This window comes from Pteropus medius, unplaced genomic scaffold (assembly GCF_902729225.1).
Source record: "Pteropus medius unplaced genomic scaffold, Ma_sr-lr_union100, whole genome shotgun sequence".
NCBI lineage: Eukaryota > Metazoa > Chordata > Mammalia > Chiroptera > Pteropodidae > Pteropus > Pteropus medius.
Genome location: NW_024343732.1, coordinates 1508559 through 1524588, shown reverse-complemented (window position 1 = coordinate 1524588; position 16030 = coordinate 1508559). Strand labels below are relative to the sequence as shown.

Below are 16030 nucleotides of genomic sequence, written 5' to 3'. Positions count from 1 at the left end.
GAACTAGTGACATGACAAGAAAAATAAATGTGGGCAGGTTCTCTGAGTTTCATAGATGGGTCATAAAACAAATCCATGGCAATCAGGAAAAGTCCTTGTAGGAAGTGACAGTTAAAGTATTCAAAGTACTTTAATATTATTTCAGAAGAGTGTGCTGGACCCTCCCCAGCCCCCCTCCAACCATGCCACCCTCTAGGTGCATGGCAGATGAGGAGTATCGACCCTATTCTGAGACCTGAATGAAAAGTGGAGGCTGGTTGGGTGCAGAAGGTGGGCGGGCATACAAACAGGTGCATAGCTCGGGCAAAGGCCCTGTTGCACAAGAGCAAACAAGCAGGCGAGGCTGCAGTGAGTTTAAGAAATGACAGACTCTTATGAGTGTTTGAACTAGCCTCTGCGAATGCCAGGAAACTATAGATGCATGAACTCTTATTGGAATGATGCTAACACATCCCCAGGTTTGACAGATGAGGAGATCAACATCCACTGAGGTTGGTGGCAGAGAGGACATCCTCTCTCCCCATCTTACAGATAGACAGACTGAGGCCCAGAGAAAGCCATTGAGCTCCCTAAGGACACACAGTGAGGACTACAACCCAGGTTTCCTGACTCCTGGCCCAAAGGGGAGACAGAAGTGGGTGTGGAGCTTGCCTTGCTCTGGGAAGGGGCAGCCACACTGACCACATCTTTCTGTCTGTCCCACAGGCCAGGGGAGAAGGAGAAATGTCCAAATCCCTGTGGTTTAAAGGCGGGTAAGTAATGGAGCTTCAAGGGTTGGAGGAAGTTTTGAACCCAGAGCCCAAAGCTGGTTTACACCATAGCCTCAGCCTAGAAAGGGCAAAGAGAGGTTCCATTTAGACAAGGCACAGACTAGGCATGGGTGAAATAATGGAACCACTGTCATAGGCATTCAGAGCCAAAGATAGTAACATGTTGAACCCTCACGACAAACCCATTGGGGAGGGGCTACTATTCTATTTTACAGATGGGGAAACTGAGTCCCGAGAGGTACATGCCTTGGCCAAGCTACTTGCATAATTCAAGACTGCTTCCCCCTAGTAATAAATATGAGATAAAGAGAAAGTCCATTTTCCTGCAATGCCCATCTGCAACCCTGGAGTGAACGTTTTGCTTTGATTCTGCTTTTAAATCTCCCAGATTCTTGCTACGGATGCTGGCACTGTTGTTAACGATAGTCGTTTGGTCTTAAATGGAGCATTTTGTCACATCTAACTTAAGTTACTACTTTTCAAGGGTGTTTTTGCAGCCTTTGGATGGCGAAAAGATATTTTTTAATTACACTAATGTTTTAAAATAGCAGCAGGAGAGTGACATTCTCCCCTTGTGGGTCCTTTGCCAACAGAGTCAGGGAAACAGGAGCTGTGACTCCCAGATGAGCAGGTGTGCTGGGCAGGGAGCCCTGGAAGCAGTGAGTGAGATGGGGGTTTCTGTGCTTGTGATTAATGGAAGAAGCTCTCTCAAGAGACACTGGTGTGGCAGGCTGGGTCAGGTGGAGGAAGCTTGAGCAGAGATGTAGTTCAGGAGTGGCCAGGCCTCTGCCTGGTCCTGCAGGGGGCGCTGGAGCACAAATCACACCCCGGAGCTTATCCGAGAGTCTTTGGCAGCCAGGCACCTCTCTCATTGGCCAGTGAGAACCTTCTGGAGAAGAGCCACAGCTGAACCTTCTCTGGGATGAGTGCACCTCTCAGTAAAGTGAATTTGGACAAGCCCGTATGGCGTCTGCCACAGCACTCATTCAATCCTCCAGCTACTGTGAAACTGCCAAGAGACAAGAACACAAACACGATTTCCAGTTCCCTCATTCCCATTGAAGTTGAAATCACTCCTTCCAGGACTGATTTTCAATAGAAGCGTGTGTTTCCAATTTCGAGCATAAAGAAAGGTTTCATTGATACTTCTGTATATTATTTAGGTTTGCTTAATTCAAATTTTCATTAAACGTGGATACCTGCATCATCTCCCCAGCTCCCAGACGAGGAAGTTGAGGCCCAGTGTCTTCATTTCCTGGGGCTGCTGTGACAAACAACCACAAACAGGGGGCTTAAAACAACAGAAATTTATTCTCTCACAATTCTGGAGGCTAGAAGTCCAAAATCAAGGTGTGGGCAAGACCACACTCTCTTGACACCTATAGGAGAAAATCCTTCCTTGTCTTTCCAGCTTCTGGTAGTTATTGGCAATCCTTGGTATTCCTTGGTTCGTAGATGTATTACTCCAATCTCTGCCTCCATTGTCACACCACAGTCTGCTTGTGTGTCTCTCTTTTTATAAAGATGCCAGTTATATTGGATTAGGGCCCACCTTACTCTAGTATGAGCTCATCTTAACTAATTGCCTCTGCAATGACCATATTTCCAAATAAGTTCACATTTTGAGGTCCTGGGGATTAGGATTTGCATGTATCTTTTTGAGGGACACAATTTAACTCTTAATACCTGGGGAGATCACATATCCTGCCCCAACCTCGAGTGATGTCTAATGGAAGAAGGGCGACTTCCTTGGGCCCTTGACGTCCCTGTGTATGTCTTGCAGCCCAGGGGGTGGTCTTATCATCATCGACAGCATGCCTGACATCCGAAAGAGGAAGCCCATCCCACTCGTGAGTGACCTGGTGAGCACCTGAGCCCTCCCTTACCCCAGTGCTCAACCTGTACAACTGCCCATGGAAGACCTGGGGCTGGGGGCTAGCAAGGCATTCTCTGGAACTAACATAATTTGATTTCTACCCTATGTGCTGCGTGGACACTTCAGGCCATGGTAAGTGATGGTGACCTGGGCCCCTGAGTCTCCTCTTCGGACCCCTCCACTGGGATCTTCCAACTGGCCCCCAACCCATGGGTTCTGGGGAGGGGAACTTACCATGTCTTACAGTTCACGGTCGGGGAGAGAGCAGGTAACTTCCACCCTTGGTTCACGGTGTGCCTGGTGACCATGGTCAAGTCCATGGTGGTGGGGAATGGGTCAGTCAGGGTTGTGGGGCTGCTTGCCTTCCTGGAAGTTCCCTTGGTCATGTCCCAATTCTTTGCTGGTTCCTCTCCTGCTGTTGTGAACTGTGTCCTGTTCATCGTGGCTGTGACTTGACCCCATGGCTGGTGGCCCCAAACCATGGCTGTGGATTCTGCTCTTGGTGACAATCCCATGGGTGTCAATCAACTCTGTGACTCCCTCGGTGTCTTCCCCACCCCAGTCCCTGGTCCAGTCCAGAAAAGCGGGCATCACCTCGGCCTTGGCCTCCAGCACTTTGAACAACGAGGAGTTGGTGCGTGGGGTACCTCCCCCTCCCCTGGTTGTAAGGTGGGCTGGGTTGGGGGCTCCTGGAGGAAGAGGAGGAGGGTATGGCAGAGACAGGCACTACTCACTTCAGAGACCGATAGCGCAGCATCGCGTTAACACCCTCTTCACCCAAGAACCCGTGGGGGTGGCAGAGGGACTGGAACTTGACTATACTCTGCACAGGATGAGAGTGAGTCAGGACAGCACCCCCAGGTGAGGGCTCTGTGCCCCATACCGCACCCTCCCCCTCCCTGCAGAAAAACCACGTTTACAAGAAGACCCTGCAAGCCTTAATCTATCCCATTTCGTGCACGACACCGCACAACTTCGAAGTCTGGACGGCTACCACGCCCACCTACTGCTACGAGTGCGAGGGACTGCTGTGGGGCATCGCGCGGCAGGGCATGCGCTGCACCGAGTGTGGCGTCAAGTGCCACGAGAAGTGCCAGGACCTGCTGAACGCGGACTGCCTGCAGAGTGAGCGCGGGCGCGGGCTGGGGCGTGGACAAAGGGACCGGGCTGAGTGGTAGGGGTGGGGCTCCACGGAGACGGGGTTGAAGGCGGGTCAAGAACAGGGGCAGGCCCCTGCGAGATGGGCGGGGCATGAACAGAAGGGCGGATCTTATGTGGTGGTGGGGTTCGGGCGTGGAGGTGGGCGGCAGAGGGTGGCGGGCCAGGGTTGGTGGAGCAGGGGGCGTGGGGTGATGGGCGGACCTTTGGGGGGGAGGGTTGTGGTGAGAAGAGGGAGAAAGGAGGCGTGAGAGGGTCGGAGAAGGGGGGGGTGGGGCTCCAGGACTGGGGTAACTATACAAGGGGCAGGTTTAATAAGAGGCAGCGGTTCACCTGGAGAAAAAGGGGGTTAGGGTTAGCTCAGAACAGGGAGGGTTGGGGAGAGGTGTCAGAAAGGGCGGGGTCTTGGGAGGGCTGAGGATTCAGAGGGGTTGGGCTCTGAAGAGTGAAAATCCTGGTGGGAGGGAGGATTCAGAGAGAAAATAGGAAGCTCTAACTTTTGGGGTGATTCACCTGAATCCCCACAGCTTAGTGACTGTGGCTACTGCTGAGGACGCTCTGGAGTGGGAGTCGGGGTGCTGGCTCCGGTGAGGGGCGCTCCCTAGACAGTGCCGCTGTCCACTTCTGCAGGGGCGGCAGAGAAGAGCTCTAAGCATGGGGCGGAGGACCGGACCCAGAACATCATCATGGTGCTCAAGGACCGCATGAAGATCCGGGAGCGCAACAAGCCTGAGATCTTCGAGCTCATCCAGGAGATTTTCGCCGTGACCAAGGCAGCGCACACGCAGCAGATGAAGGCGGTCAAGCAGAGCGTGCTGGATGGCACGTCCAAGTGGTCGGCCAAGATCAGCATCACCGGTGAGGCCGCAGTGGGACGGGGGTGGCCACCAAGTCCCTTTTCTTAGCCCCCTGTGCTCCCTCCCAAACCCCTTCCTTCCCTTTGCTGCAGGTACTTGAGCGTATACTGTCTTTCCAGTGTCCACGTGTGTGTGCATTCGTGCCACGGGTGGGCATGTATGCCTCTAAGCGTGTATGCATGACACTCTGTCTGGGTCATTTTGATTGATGACCCCAGAACCAGACCCCCGGAAGAGGAGTTGAGAGCACATGGTCCATCTGGGAGGTGACCACAGGAAACCCTGTGGAAGTTTAGAAATGAGACTGGAAGGGAAAGAGGGCACAGGGGCCAAAGAGCAGGCAATGCTGTGGAGAGCTGGGGCTCAGTCCCACCTGGGACCACTAGGGGACAATATTAGCTCCCACTGAAGAGTGGTCCTATCCAGAGGCCTGGGCCTTATGGTGTTTATCCATGCGCAACCTCATTTGGATTTCCCAGAAGACAGACCCCAAGATGATTTCAGCATAGCTGAGTGTCCAGGAGGTAGTCCCAGGAAGCCCCATGGGCGATGGAGACTGGCAGCAGGGAGGAGTGGAGCCCTGCAGGGGGTGCAAATGATCAGGTGACTCCATGGTCAATGGAAGTGCAATCCCACTGCAGAACCTCAGGGGCACAACGCAGAGCACACACCTGAGAATACCCACCCCATGGGTGACCCTGGGGTACCTTCCCATCTTTCACTTCATTGGCTGAGGGTTCCCTGGGTGTTAACTCTCTAGCAAGACCAGCATGCCCACAGGCTCTGGTGGCCAGAACCAAGCCCTCAGGCCACGTCACAGGATCCCCAGCAAGCAGCAGGAGCCCATTGCAATGACTGTTTTCAGCATGCTTCCTTCCTTGAGCACACATTTATGTCTGTCCTATGTGTTTTCCAGTGGTCTGTGCCCAGGGTTTGCAGGCAAAGGACAAGACAGGGTCCAGTGACCCTTATGTCACCGTCCAGGTCGGGAAGACCAAGAAACGGACGAAAACCATCTATGGGAACCTGAATCCCGTGTGGGAGGAGAACTTCCATTTGTAAGTGCCTGGCTAGGCCCCCAGTACCCCATCCGGAACACCCTGCTGAGACAGACAAAGGGGACTCCAAGACCAGCTCAAACTGGCTGCCTGATCTTTGCTCCTGCCTCCTCCCTGCAGCGAATGTCACAACTCCTCAGACCGAATCAAGGTGCGTGTCTGGGACGAAGATGATGATATCAAATCTCGTGTGAAGCAGCGGTTCAAGAGGGAGTCCGATGACTTCCTAGGACAAACAATCATCGAGGTGCGGACTCTCAGCGGCGAGATGGACGTGTGGTACAACCTGGGTGAGCAAGAGGGGGTTCTGCAGGCGGTGGGGAGGGAGCCCCAGGGAGCTAGCCAAAGTGGGGAACCCAGCTGGAGTGGAGAGACAGTGTCAGGAGGAGTCAGTCTAGGAGCCCAATCTGGTGAGGGAGGCAGAGTCTGTGAGCTCAGTCTGATGAGGACAGGAAGAACCCAGGAACCTCTTAGCTTGGTTTGGGAGTGTGAGGGAGGAACAGAATCTATGTATCTCAGTCTCATGGTAGAGGCAGGAAGTAAGACCTGAGGATCCTAAACCTGAGGAGAGAGGTACAGACCTAGATATCCAACCTAAAAAGGAAGACTAATCTTTGAGAATCCAGTCTAAAGGAGGAGGTCTAGTTTGGGAATTCTAGTCTGAGAAGTGTGCTACAGACCCAAGAACGCTGTCTAAGAAGATAAGTAGAAACTGTGAGCCCATTCTGATGGGGGAGACAGGATCTGTGAGCTCAGTCTCAGGGCATAGGAAGAAGCCATTCTGAGAGGGGCGAGCAGAGTCCAGGAACTTCTTAGTTTGACTGGAAGAAATCTAGATATCTCATTCTGATAGGGAAACAGGAAGCAAGACCTAAGGATCCTAGTCTGAGGAGAGAGGCACAGACCCAGGAACCTTGTATAGCAAGATGAGTAGAGTCTGGGGAGCTTGATCTGATGGAGGAGACAGGGCCTAGGAACTCAGTCTGGGAGAGAAGCAGTGCCTAGGGCTTCTAGTCTAAAGAGGGAGATGCAGACCCAGGAATTTAATGTGAGTTAGGAAGCAAAGTCTGGGATCCTAGTTTAGAGGGAGAGACAGGATCTAAGGAATTCTAGTCTAATGGGAAAGACAAAAGTCTAGGGAAACAATCTGAGGAGAGACACCCAGGCTTTAATTTCAGAGTATCTGGAAGGGAAACAGTCATGCATAAATTAAAATATCCCAGGGCTAGATTGGGAAGTTCTGACACTGTCATCCCTTTTTGCCCTGCAGACAAGCGGACTGACAAATCCGCTGTGTCAGGTGCCATCCGGCTACACATCAGTGTGGAGATCAAAGGCGAGGAGAAGGTGGCCCCCTACCATGTCCAGTACACCTGTTTGCACGAGGTGAATCCTATTGCTCCACCCTGCCTTTGAAACTCACTGTGATCTCCCACATTGCTTCCACTCGCCATTTCTGCCTTCCCCAACTCTCCCTTCCTCTTTTTGGCCACACCAGTCACACTCCTCTGGGTCTCTGAGACTGTTCCCCATGCCATTCTCTCTTCCTGGGAAACTCCTCCCCATCCATTCTCCAGGCAGACTCTCACTACCCAGCTCCAGATCTTCCATCTGTCCTAGCCCTGAACACTCAGGATTGAGCTGCTTGTGTCTGGATCTGTCTCTTCCAGCCATCTGGGGGCTCCTGGAGAGAATTCAATTTGTTCCATAAATAAATGATTAAATAGATGAATGAGTAATGAGTGGATAAAAGAAAGTATTGATGATAAAGGTATGAGCAGATTGGATGTGTGGTTGAACTATTGGAAGTATAGATGAATGTATGGGTGAATTTGAGGATACTTGGATAGATTGATGGGCGAGTAGATAAATGGACAGAGAGATGATATGTGGATGAATGGATAGATGGATGGATAAACCGATGGGTGATAGATGGTTGAATGGGTGGATGGATGAATTATTAGATGGATGATTAAGTTGTGGGTAGTGGATGGGATAGTTAGATGTGTGGTTGAATTGCTACAAGGAAGGAGTGGATAGGTCAATTTTGGGGTAGTTGGATAGGTGGGTGGATAGATGGATGGTTGAACTATTGGAAGTGTAGAGGTGTAGATGGCTGAATTTGGGGGTAGTTAAACAGATGGATGGGTGGGTGGATGCATGGACAGATGTATGATAGATGGGTGAATTGATTAATGGTTGATTGGGTAGAAAGATGAATTGCCCACAACAGATTAAGTTGTGGGCAAATGTATGAGATGAATGGGTTTGTGGCTGAATTATTAGAAAGGTAAATTAGTGGATGGGTGCATTTTGGAATAGTTGAATGGATGGGTGGATGAGTGGATGGATAGACAGGCAGACAGATGAATGGGTGGATAGATATGTAGATAGATGAATGGATGGATGGATAGATATATGGAGAACTCTTCCCCATTGGTCAAGGTCAGATGAATTATTAGAAGAATGGATGAGGCATAGGTGAAATTTTGGGTAGTTAGATGGATGAAAGGGTAGATGAATGAATTAATGAATAAACAGATGCATGGATGATGTAAAATGCCCTAGACCTGGGATCTCTGACCCCTTGTGCCCCCTTGCACTCTCTGACACCTTCTCCCTTGTATTGGCAGAACCTGTTCCACTTCGTAACTGATGTGCAGAACAATGGGGTTGTGAAGATCCCAGATGCCAAGGGTGATGATGCCTGGAAGGTTTACTATGATGAGACAGCCCAGGAGATCGTGGATGAATTTGCCATGCGCTATGGTGTCGAGTCCATCTATCAAGCCATGACGTGAGGCTGCAGGATGGGGTGGACATGAGGGCGAGGTGCAGGAAACTGCAGGGAGGGGTGGTCACCAAGTGAACACTGGCAGATCTAGGGTGGAGGGGGTTCTTAGGAAAAGGAGTCAGAGAGAAAGTGGGTGTGGTGGGCATTATGTAATTTCCCTGGAAGTTAGGAAAGTGCCGTTGTTGGGGCTAGAGTGATAGGGACGAGAGCTGAGCTAGAAGCAGAGATAGAGCAACTCAAAGAGGAAAGAGAGACTTAGAGGGCAGAATCAAGCAGAGAGAAAGGGGATGGTTAGGGGGTTGGGAGGAGCCACTCATGATGGTGTCTTAGAGGCATTCTGGGGTGGTCACAGCCTGTCCTGGCTGGACACCAGGCCCAGTGCCTACCACTTTCTCCCACCAGCCACTTTGCCTGCCTCTCCTCCAAGTACATGTGTCCTGGGGTGCCTGCTGTCATGAGCACCTTGCTTGCCAACATCAATGCCTATTATGCGCACACCACCGCCTCCACCAACGTGTCTGCCTCTGACCGCTTCGCCGCCTCCAACTTTGGGGTCAGTCCCAGGGGCTGGGGGATGAGGGAGAATCCAACCCTGTGCTGGTCAAACCCTGTTTAGCTCCTGATTCCCAGTCTGGACTTGACTTGCTGTGTGACTTTGTACCAGCCATTTCTCTCTGAACCTCAGTTTATCCTTCTGTTGAATGGAAACGGATGTTATGAGGGTTCAGATCAATGGTGGATGAGATGCTCTTCCTGCATAGTTAGCCCTCAGCTAATATGGCAGCCACCTTGCAGTACTACACTTGCCGCCCAAGTCTCTGCTTCCATCTATCCTTCTCCTCTGCCTCTCCAGAAAGAGCGCTTTGTGAAGCTCCTGGATCAACTGCATAACTCCCTGCGGATTGACCTCTCTATGTATCGGGTGAGAAGTGCATGCGTGATGACTTGCTCACCCCCATGCACATGTGTGCCCAGATGAAACAGCTTCCAGCAGGCATGTGTGTGAGAGGACCCATCCTAACATGCAGAATGTGTTCCTCTGACACGTGTACACATGTTAGCAGCACCTGCCCAACCCATTTGGTGCATTCAAGAAGACCCCCCAGTTGCTTCAAGGTGTTTTCATTGACCCCCAACCCACCTCCTGAAACTTGGGGGCTTTTGAATTTCCCCTAAAATACTGTCTCCCATCCTCCCTAGCTTTCTACCATAACTCCACCTCTCTTCTCCCTTCCAACAGAATAACTTCCCAGCCAGCAGCCCAGAGAGACTCCAGGACCTCAAATCCACTGTGGACCTTCTCACCAGCATCACTTTCTTTCGGATGAAGGTAGCAAAGGGGACCCAGTCCCATTTAGCTCTCCAAGAAGGATTCTCCAGGACTCCTAGCTCCTAAACCGCTAATATTTCTCCTGGAGAGCAGTGCCCTTTCTCTGTGACCCTCTGCTTTCATACTGCTACAACATTTCCTGAAACCCAGTACCATCAGCACCTCTTGTCCCAGCTGTGCCCACCCATGCCCATCTCCCTCTTTCCAGGTGCAAGAACTCCAGAGCCCACCCCGAGCCAGCCAAGTGGTGAAGGATTGCGTGAAAGCCTGCCTCAACTCTACTTATGAGTACATCTTCAACAACTGTCATGAGCTCTACAGTCGGGAGTACCAGACAGACCCGGTGAGGACCCCACAAGAGGTGGAAGGGAATAGCAAACATCAACCAGACTCTGACCCAAGACCCAGATCTGCCCCTTCCCAAACAATTTAACTGTTCTGAGCCTCAGTATCTCCCTCCGTGAAATAAGGGTCATTAACCCCCATCTCAGGATTGAGAAGGAGCTTCAATGAGATACAAGCTTTAGATAAAATATAGTTAAGTGCTCAGCACCTGATACACAATTGGTGCTTAATAAATTCAGTTTTAGTTAAACTTAGTTGAGTTTGGCATAATACAGTGTGCCTGGAATAGAATCACTGTTCAATAAATGTTGAGTTGAATCGAATTTTTTAAGTAGAGTTCAGTTTTGGTCATTTCAACTCAATTTTTGTGTAATCTGTCAACATGTGTTTATCTACACATATAATGTCCCAGGATTGTCAGAAAGGTTTCAAGGAGCTTATGTTCTATTAGGAGGAAAAGATGAAAAAATTAGAAATTTACAACCCAGGGTGATTAGCACTGGGATGGAGGAATTGAGGGAGGCTATGGGAGCCTGAAGTGGCCCCTCAACTTGGGCTTCTGATAGTAGGTAATACATAAGCTGAATTCAGTTCAATTTTATTTCGTGCTGTTCTTTTACATTCAGTTGACTTCAGTTGAAATCAAGTTGCTCATAATTAAATTGGATTGAGATGAAATGGATTAAATTGAGTTGAGTTTAGTTCAACTATAATCAGTTTAGTTCTATTTATTTCTATTTGATTGACTTAAGCTAAAATTGCTCTTGGCTAATTAGTGTGCAGCACTGAATTGGATTGAGTTGAGTTTAATTTAGTAAAAATTTATTCATTTCCATTCAGTTGGCTTGAGTTGAAGATGTTATTGACTGAGTTGATTTGGCTTGTGTTAGAATGAGCTGGGTTGTTGGATTAAGTACAGTTGAGTTCAAGTGAATTGGATTGAGTTGGACTCATTTCAACTGAGTTTAGTTATATTCATTTCCATTGATTGACTAAAGCTAGATAGATTAAGTTGGCCTGAGTGTGTTAGGTTGAGTTGAGCAGGTAGAGTTGGGTTGGGTTGACTTTGGTTGAACTGAGTTACATTAAGTTGGGTTGACTTGAGTTCGGTTGAGTTTAGGTCAATTTATTTCCTTTTTTGATTTAGGATGATGTCGATCTTGGAGAAATTGATTAGGCTCAGTCCAATTGAGTTCATTTGAATTCAATTCAGTTAAGTTTAGTTCCACTCCACGCAGTGTAATTGGCCCAAGTTCAGTTCCACTGAATTAACACTGAGAACTGCCATCTGTTAAGCTAAGTGGATCTGATTTACATTCATTTCAGCTCCATTTAGCTGACTGTGTTTGAGTTTGTTCAACTAAATTCAGTTCCATTAGTTTTATGAGCTGAGTCTAATTAAACTTTGTTAAGCTGGGTAGATATGAGCTCTGCTTGAGCCAGTTTACATGAGTTTTGTTCCTTCTCATGCAGACCTCTCACCTGAATCACACGCATCTTAATGGGGCCCCTTCCTCACCAACCTCTTGTACCTCAATAATGAACTGACTGAAGTCCCCATCCCTGAACCCCTTGTAGCCAATGTCTCCACTGCCCCATTCAGGCCAAGAAGGGGGAAGTTCCCCCAGAGGAACAGGGCCCCAGCATCAAGAACCTCGACTTCTGGTCCAAGCTGATTACTCTCATAGTGTCCATCATCGAGGAAGACAAGAATTCTTACACTCCCTGCCTCAACCAGTGAGTTGTGTGTAGTTAATTATCTAGAGGTCATTGTGTATATGTGTACATAATCTTCTGTCTTGTTTGTAAAAGCACTCATGTCTAATTACGCATAAAATATTGTATATATGAGAGCAATTGTAGGTGTGGTTGTGCCTGGATGAAATATGGCATAATTTGCAGACGTAAATATAAAATTGTGTGTATGTACACCATCACTGGTATAATCATGCATGTATTTTATGTGTATTGATTTGTGTGAATAACAGTATGTACATATGTATAGAATTTTGTATGTGTGTGTAAGTTCATAAATAACAATAGTATTGTTCTACTATTCACTATGTGTTTTACATTTAAATTTCATTATCTCTTACAAGTGTGGATGTAATTTTGTGTATTATAGTTGTAGTCTATGGATTTAATTGTATATGTGTGTAAACTTGTAGAATGCACTTCAATGTACAGTATTGCATATTGTGTAGTTGTTTATGAATGTGTGCACAGTTTTGGTTTCTGGATTTATATGTCTGTAGAATTTTTATTTCGGCTAGCTGTTTTATTTCTCCCTGAGGTAAGTGTTAGAGGGGGCCCTAACTCTGGGGTGCCAGGATCTCTTGGAATTAATATCAGGGATTTTGGATGGATGCCAGGATCTCTTGCTTATTTAGATATGGAATTAATATCAGAGATTTTAGACTGAAGGGTGGATGGGGTGGGTGGGTGGTGGATGAATGGAGAGGTGGATGGATGGAGAGGTGGATGGATGGTTGGATAGATAGATGGGTGAATGAATGGAGGAATGGAGGGATATATGAGCGAGGCTCAGGAGAAGCAGGGCCTTATTACAGAGTCACTTAGCAAATTTGTGGCTATGAGGGAACTTGAATCCAGATCCCTCTGCCTGTCCTGCATTACCCCTTGGCTAGGAAGGCCAAAGTAGCCTGTGCTATCTGACTTCTGTCTGCCAAGTTTTCATTCTTCCATATTTTCATACTTTCATAATTCAAACTTTTGCCAGGTTTCCCCAGGAACTGAATGTGGGTAAAATCAGTGCTGAAGTGATGTGGAATCTGTTTGCCCAGGACATGAAGTATGCCATGGAGGGTGAGTGCCCCCACTCCCATGTCTTCTAGCCTCGCTACAGCAGGTAGCTGTGCCTCAGTGTTCCCTGAAAGGCTGTGAATGCCCTGGATCCTCATGCCTGAGGTCGAACATCAATGATTGCCAGAGCAGGAACTGCTGAGACAGAGGGTGGCAGACCCTCTCAGCTGAGCCACTCCCCTGCTTCTCCTACTAGAGCATGACAAGCATCGCTTGTGCAAGAGTGCTGACTACATGAACCTCCACTTCAAAGTCAAGTGGCTTTACAATGAGTATGTAGCAGAGCTTCCCGCCTTCAAGGACCGAGTGCCTGAGTACCCTGCGTAAGTCCCCTGCCCAGAACCCAAGCCAGAACTGCAGTGCTGACAGTGATACTGAGGCCCAGAGAGGAGGGCTTATCTACTTAGGGTTCCCTGGGCATCGGGGGCACAGGTGGGGCTCAAACTCAGTGTTCTCTATTCTTAGCCATTGGACTATGGACTCCTATAGCCATAATCATAAGTATCAGGAACCATCCTGAGCAGGCTCACATGTCTTTTCTCATTTAATCCTTTTTACAATTCTGAGACGGGAGCATCATAATTCCCATTTAGTGGATGAGGAAATAGAGGGTTAAATGCTGAAGGATTTGCCCAAGGTGATTTCCAATAAGTGACAGAGCCAAATTTGAACTCAGGATGTCTGAATGGTGGGCTGTGGCGGAGGGTGGGTTGGTGGCCACTATATATTGAGGTCTTACTATGTGCTGTGTTGGGATCTCAGGGACTAAACCCACTTGCCCATGGATAGTTTATCAACCAGAATTCCCATGAGCCTGAGCTTTGCTCTGACAGTGGTCACTTGGTCCATTTCATGGGTGAAGTAGCTGAGGTCTGGTGGAGGAGGGGAACATTGGAGTGACCACCCAAGGACACAGGGTGAGTTCAAGCAGAGGGTCATGGGAACAAGAGATGGCAGAACACCACCCTGGTTCTCCATTGCAGGTGGTTTGAGCCCTTCGTCATCCAGTGGCTGGATGAAAATGAGGAGGTATCCCGAGATTTCCTGCATGGGGCCTTGGAGCGAGACAAGAAGGATGGGGTAAGAAAGCTGACTGACCGCCAAGCTTCCAGTCTGCCCACAGTGGCTTCGCTCCCTCTGGGGTCCATTAAGATCCAATTTGGGAACGAAAACTACCCTTGGGATGAGACTAGTCTCTGAGGGTTGTCCTCAATCTTTGTCTCGTTCATGGTGTTTAAAGTCTTTTGTTCATTCAACAAATAAATGTGAGTTTATTGAGCCTTACCCACCCCCCCACCTTATAGCCTCTGTTGAGCAGTAAGTCAACCTCACACACTATTTATGTCATCCCTGGGTGGTTAGTCTCTGGCTCTAACCATGGAGAGCGAGAGGGTTGGGCTCTGTGGACTGTTCGGCTCTGACCCCTCTCCTCAATCCTGGCTTGCCTCCCACTGCAGTTCCAGCAGACCTCGGAGCATGCCCTGTTTTCCTGCTCCGTGGTGGACGTCTTCTCCCAGCTCAACCAGAGCTTTGAGATCATCAAGAAACTCGAGTGTCCTGACCCCCAGATCGTGGGGCACTACATGAGACGCTTTGCCAAGGTGCAGGAGTGTGGGTGTGGTTGGGGATGGGGTCCAGGATAGGGGTTGGAATAGGGTCAAGTTTGGGATTGGAGTTGAGGTTGGGATTGGGGTCAGAGTCAGGGTTAGGGTTGAGTTTGGGATTGAGGTCAAAGTTAGGGTTGGTGATATCACTGGGACTGAGGTCTGTGGAATGACCAACCCAAACCATAATATTGGGGTTGGTCATGCCATAGATGTTGGAGTCGCAGTTGGGGATAGGATTTGTGTCGAAGCTGGGATTGATGTCAGGGTTGGGGTAGATGATGTCATTGAGATTGGAGTTGAGGTTGGAGTTTGAGGTCGGGGATGATGTCACTGAGTTAAGGTTGGGATTAAAGCTTAGGTTGAGGCTGAATTTGAGGTCAAGGTCAGGATTGAGGTTGGGGTTGGGTTTGAGGTCAGAGTTGATGTCACTGGGATTGAGGTTAAGGTTTAGGTCAATGTTGGCATTGGTCCTTCCATAGAGGTTGGAGTTGTGGTTGGGGACAAGATTTGAGTTGAGGTTGGGGTTGAGGTCAGGGTTATAATTAAAGCTGAAGTTGAATTTAGAGCTGGGGTCAGAGTTGGGGTTGAGTTGAGGTTTGGATTGGGTTTAGGGTTACTGTTAAGATTGGGATTTGATTTGTTGTTATTAGAGTGAGTGTTGGGATTTATATAGAATTTCAGTGGGCCCTGGGGTGAGTTTGGAGGTTGAGATCATTGGACTAGGGTTAGATTCAATTGGATTTGCTTTAGCCTGGGTTGAAGTTGGGGAATGCAGGTAGAAATTGAGATTCGGTTTGGAATCAGGTCATGCTTGATTGGGGCTGGTTGGGGCTGGGTTAATATGATGGTTGGTTGCTCTGAAAAAGAGTTGAGTCTACATAAAATAATCATCTTCACATGGTGGTGTCTTCTCTTGATTATGATGGTCAACCTGGGTGGAGAATTTGCCAAGCCCAGTGGTCCTATTAGGTGCTAAAATGGGTTCCAGTTCATCCCTCATCTCACTAGTATCTCTTGGTGGGCCCACCCAATCTCAGCCCCTCCTCTCAACCACTCTCTGTGTCCTCCCCAGACTATCAGTAATGTGCTCCTCCAGTATGCAGACATCATCTCCAAGGACTTCGCCTCCTATTGCTCCAAGGAGAAGGAGAAAGTGGTGACCTGAGGGGACCCCTGTCCTGTACCCTCCCAGCCCCATTTTGCATCCCCAGGGCTCCATCTTTCTCTGGGCTCTGAGACCTGTGTCCCTGTGTGTGTCTAACTGTGTGTGTCTGACTCTGTATGTCTGGGGGAATATGGAGGTAAGGGGACAGGTCTTCAATGTGTCACTGTCTGGTTGTTGTGAATGAAACTTTCAGGGTATATGTATGTGAGCATTCAAAGCTTAGCCCATGTAGGAGAAGATGGGCATA

The 16030-nt window shown here is 48.8% G+C and overlaps 1 protein-coding gene across 4 annotated transcripts in view; it reads left to right on the top strand.

Moving 5' to 3' along the window:
- Nucleotides 1-16030, top strand: part of UNC13A (unc-13 homolog A) — a 58800-nt gene that overhangs the window by 24193 nt on the left and 18577 nt on the right. For 2 of the 4 annotated variants that reach the window (XM_039867804.1, XM_039867803.1), the window contains exons 12-30: nucleotides 706-752; nucleotides 2554-2632; nucleotides 3209-3280; nucleotides 3552-3771; nucleotides 4435-4662; nucleotides 5578-5719; nucleotides 5840-6009; nucleotides 6990-7105; nucleotides 8353-8516; nucleotides 8916-9066; nucleotides 9367-9435; nucleotides 9754-9843; nucleotides 10052-10186; nucleotides 11792-11925; nucleotides 12929-13014; nucleotides 13208-13334; nucleotides 13995-14091; nucleotides 14469-14612; nucleotides 15691-15774. In XM_039867804.1, the coding sequence (XP_039723738.1) occupies nucleotides 706-752; nucleotides 2554-2632; nucleotides 3209-3280; nucleotides 3552-3771; nucleotides 4435-4662; nucleotides 5578-5719; nucleotides 5840-6009; nucleotides 6990-7105; nucleotides 8353-8516; nucleotides 8916-9066; nucleotides 9367-9435; nucleotides 9754-9843; nucleotides 10052-10186; nucleotides 11792-11925; nucleotides 12929-13014; nucleotides 13208-13334; nucleotides 13995-14091; nucleotides 14469-14612; nucleotides 15691-15774 (2355 nt within the window). Of the gene's footprint in view, nucleotides 1-705; nucleotides 753-2553; nucleotides 2633-2772; nucleotides 2779-3208; nucleotides 3281-3551; nucleotides 3772-4434; nucleotides 4663-5577; nucleotides 5720-5839; nucleotides 6010-6989; nucleotides 7106-8352; nucleotides 8517-8915; nucleotides 9067-9366; nucleotides 9436-9753; nucleotides 9844-10051; nucleotides 10187-11791; nucleotides 11926-12928; nucleotides 13015-13207; nucleotides 13335-13994; nucleotides 14092-14468; nucleotides 14613-15690; nucleotides 15775-16030 lie in introns of all 4 variants that reach the window. The other 2 variants (XM_039867802.1, XM_039867805.1) reach the window with 2 other exon arrangements.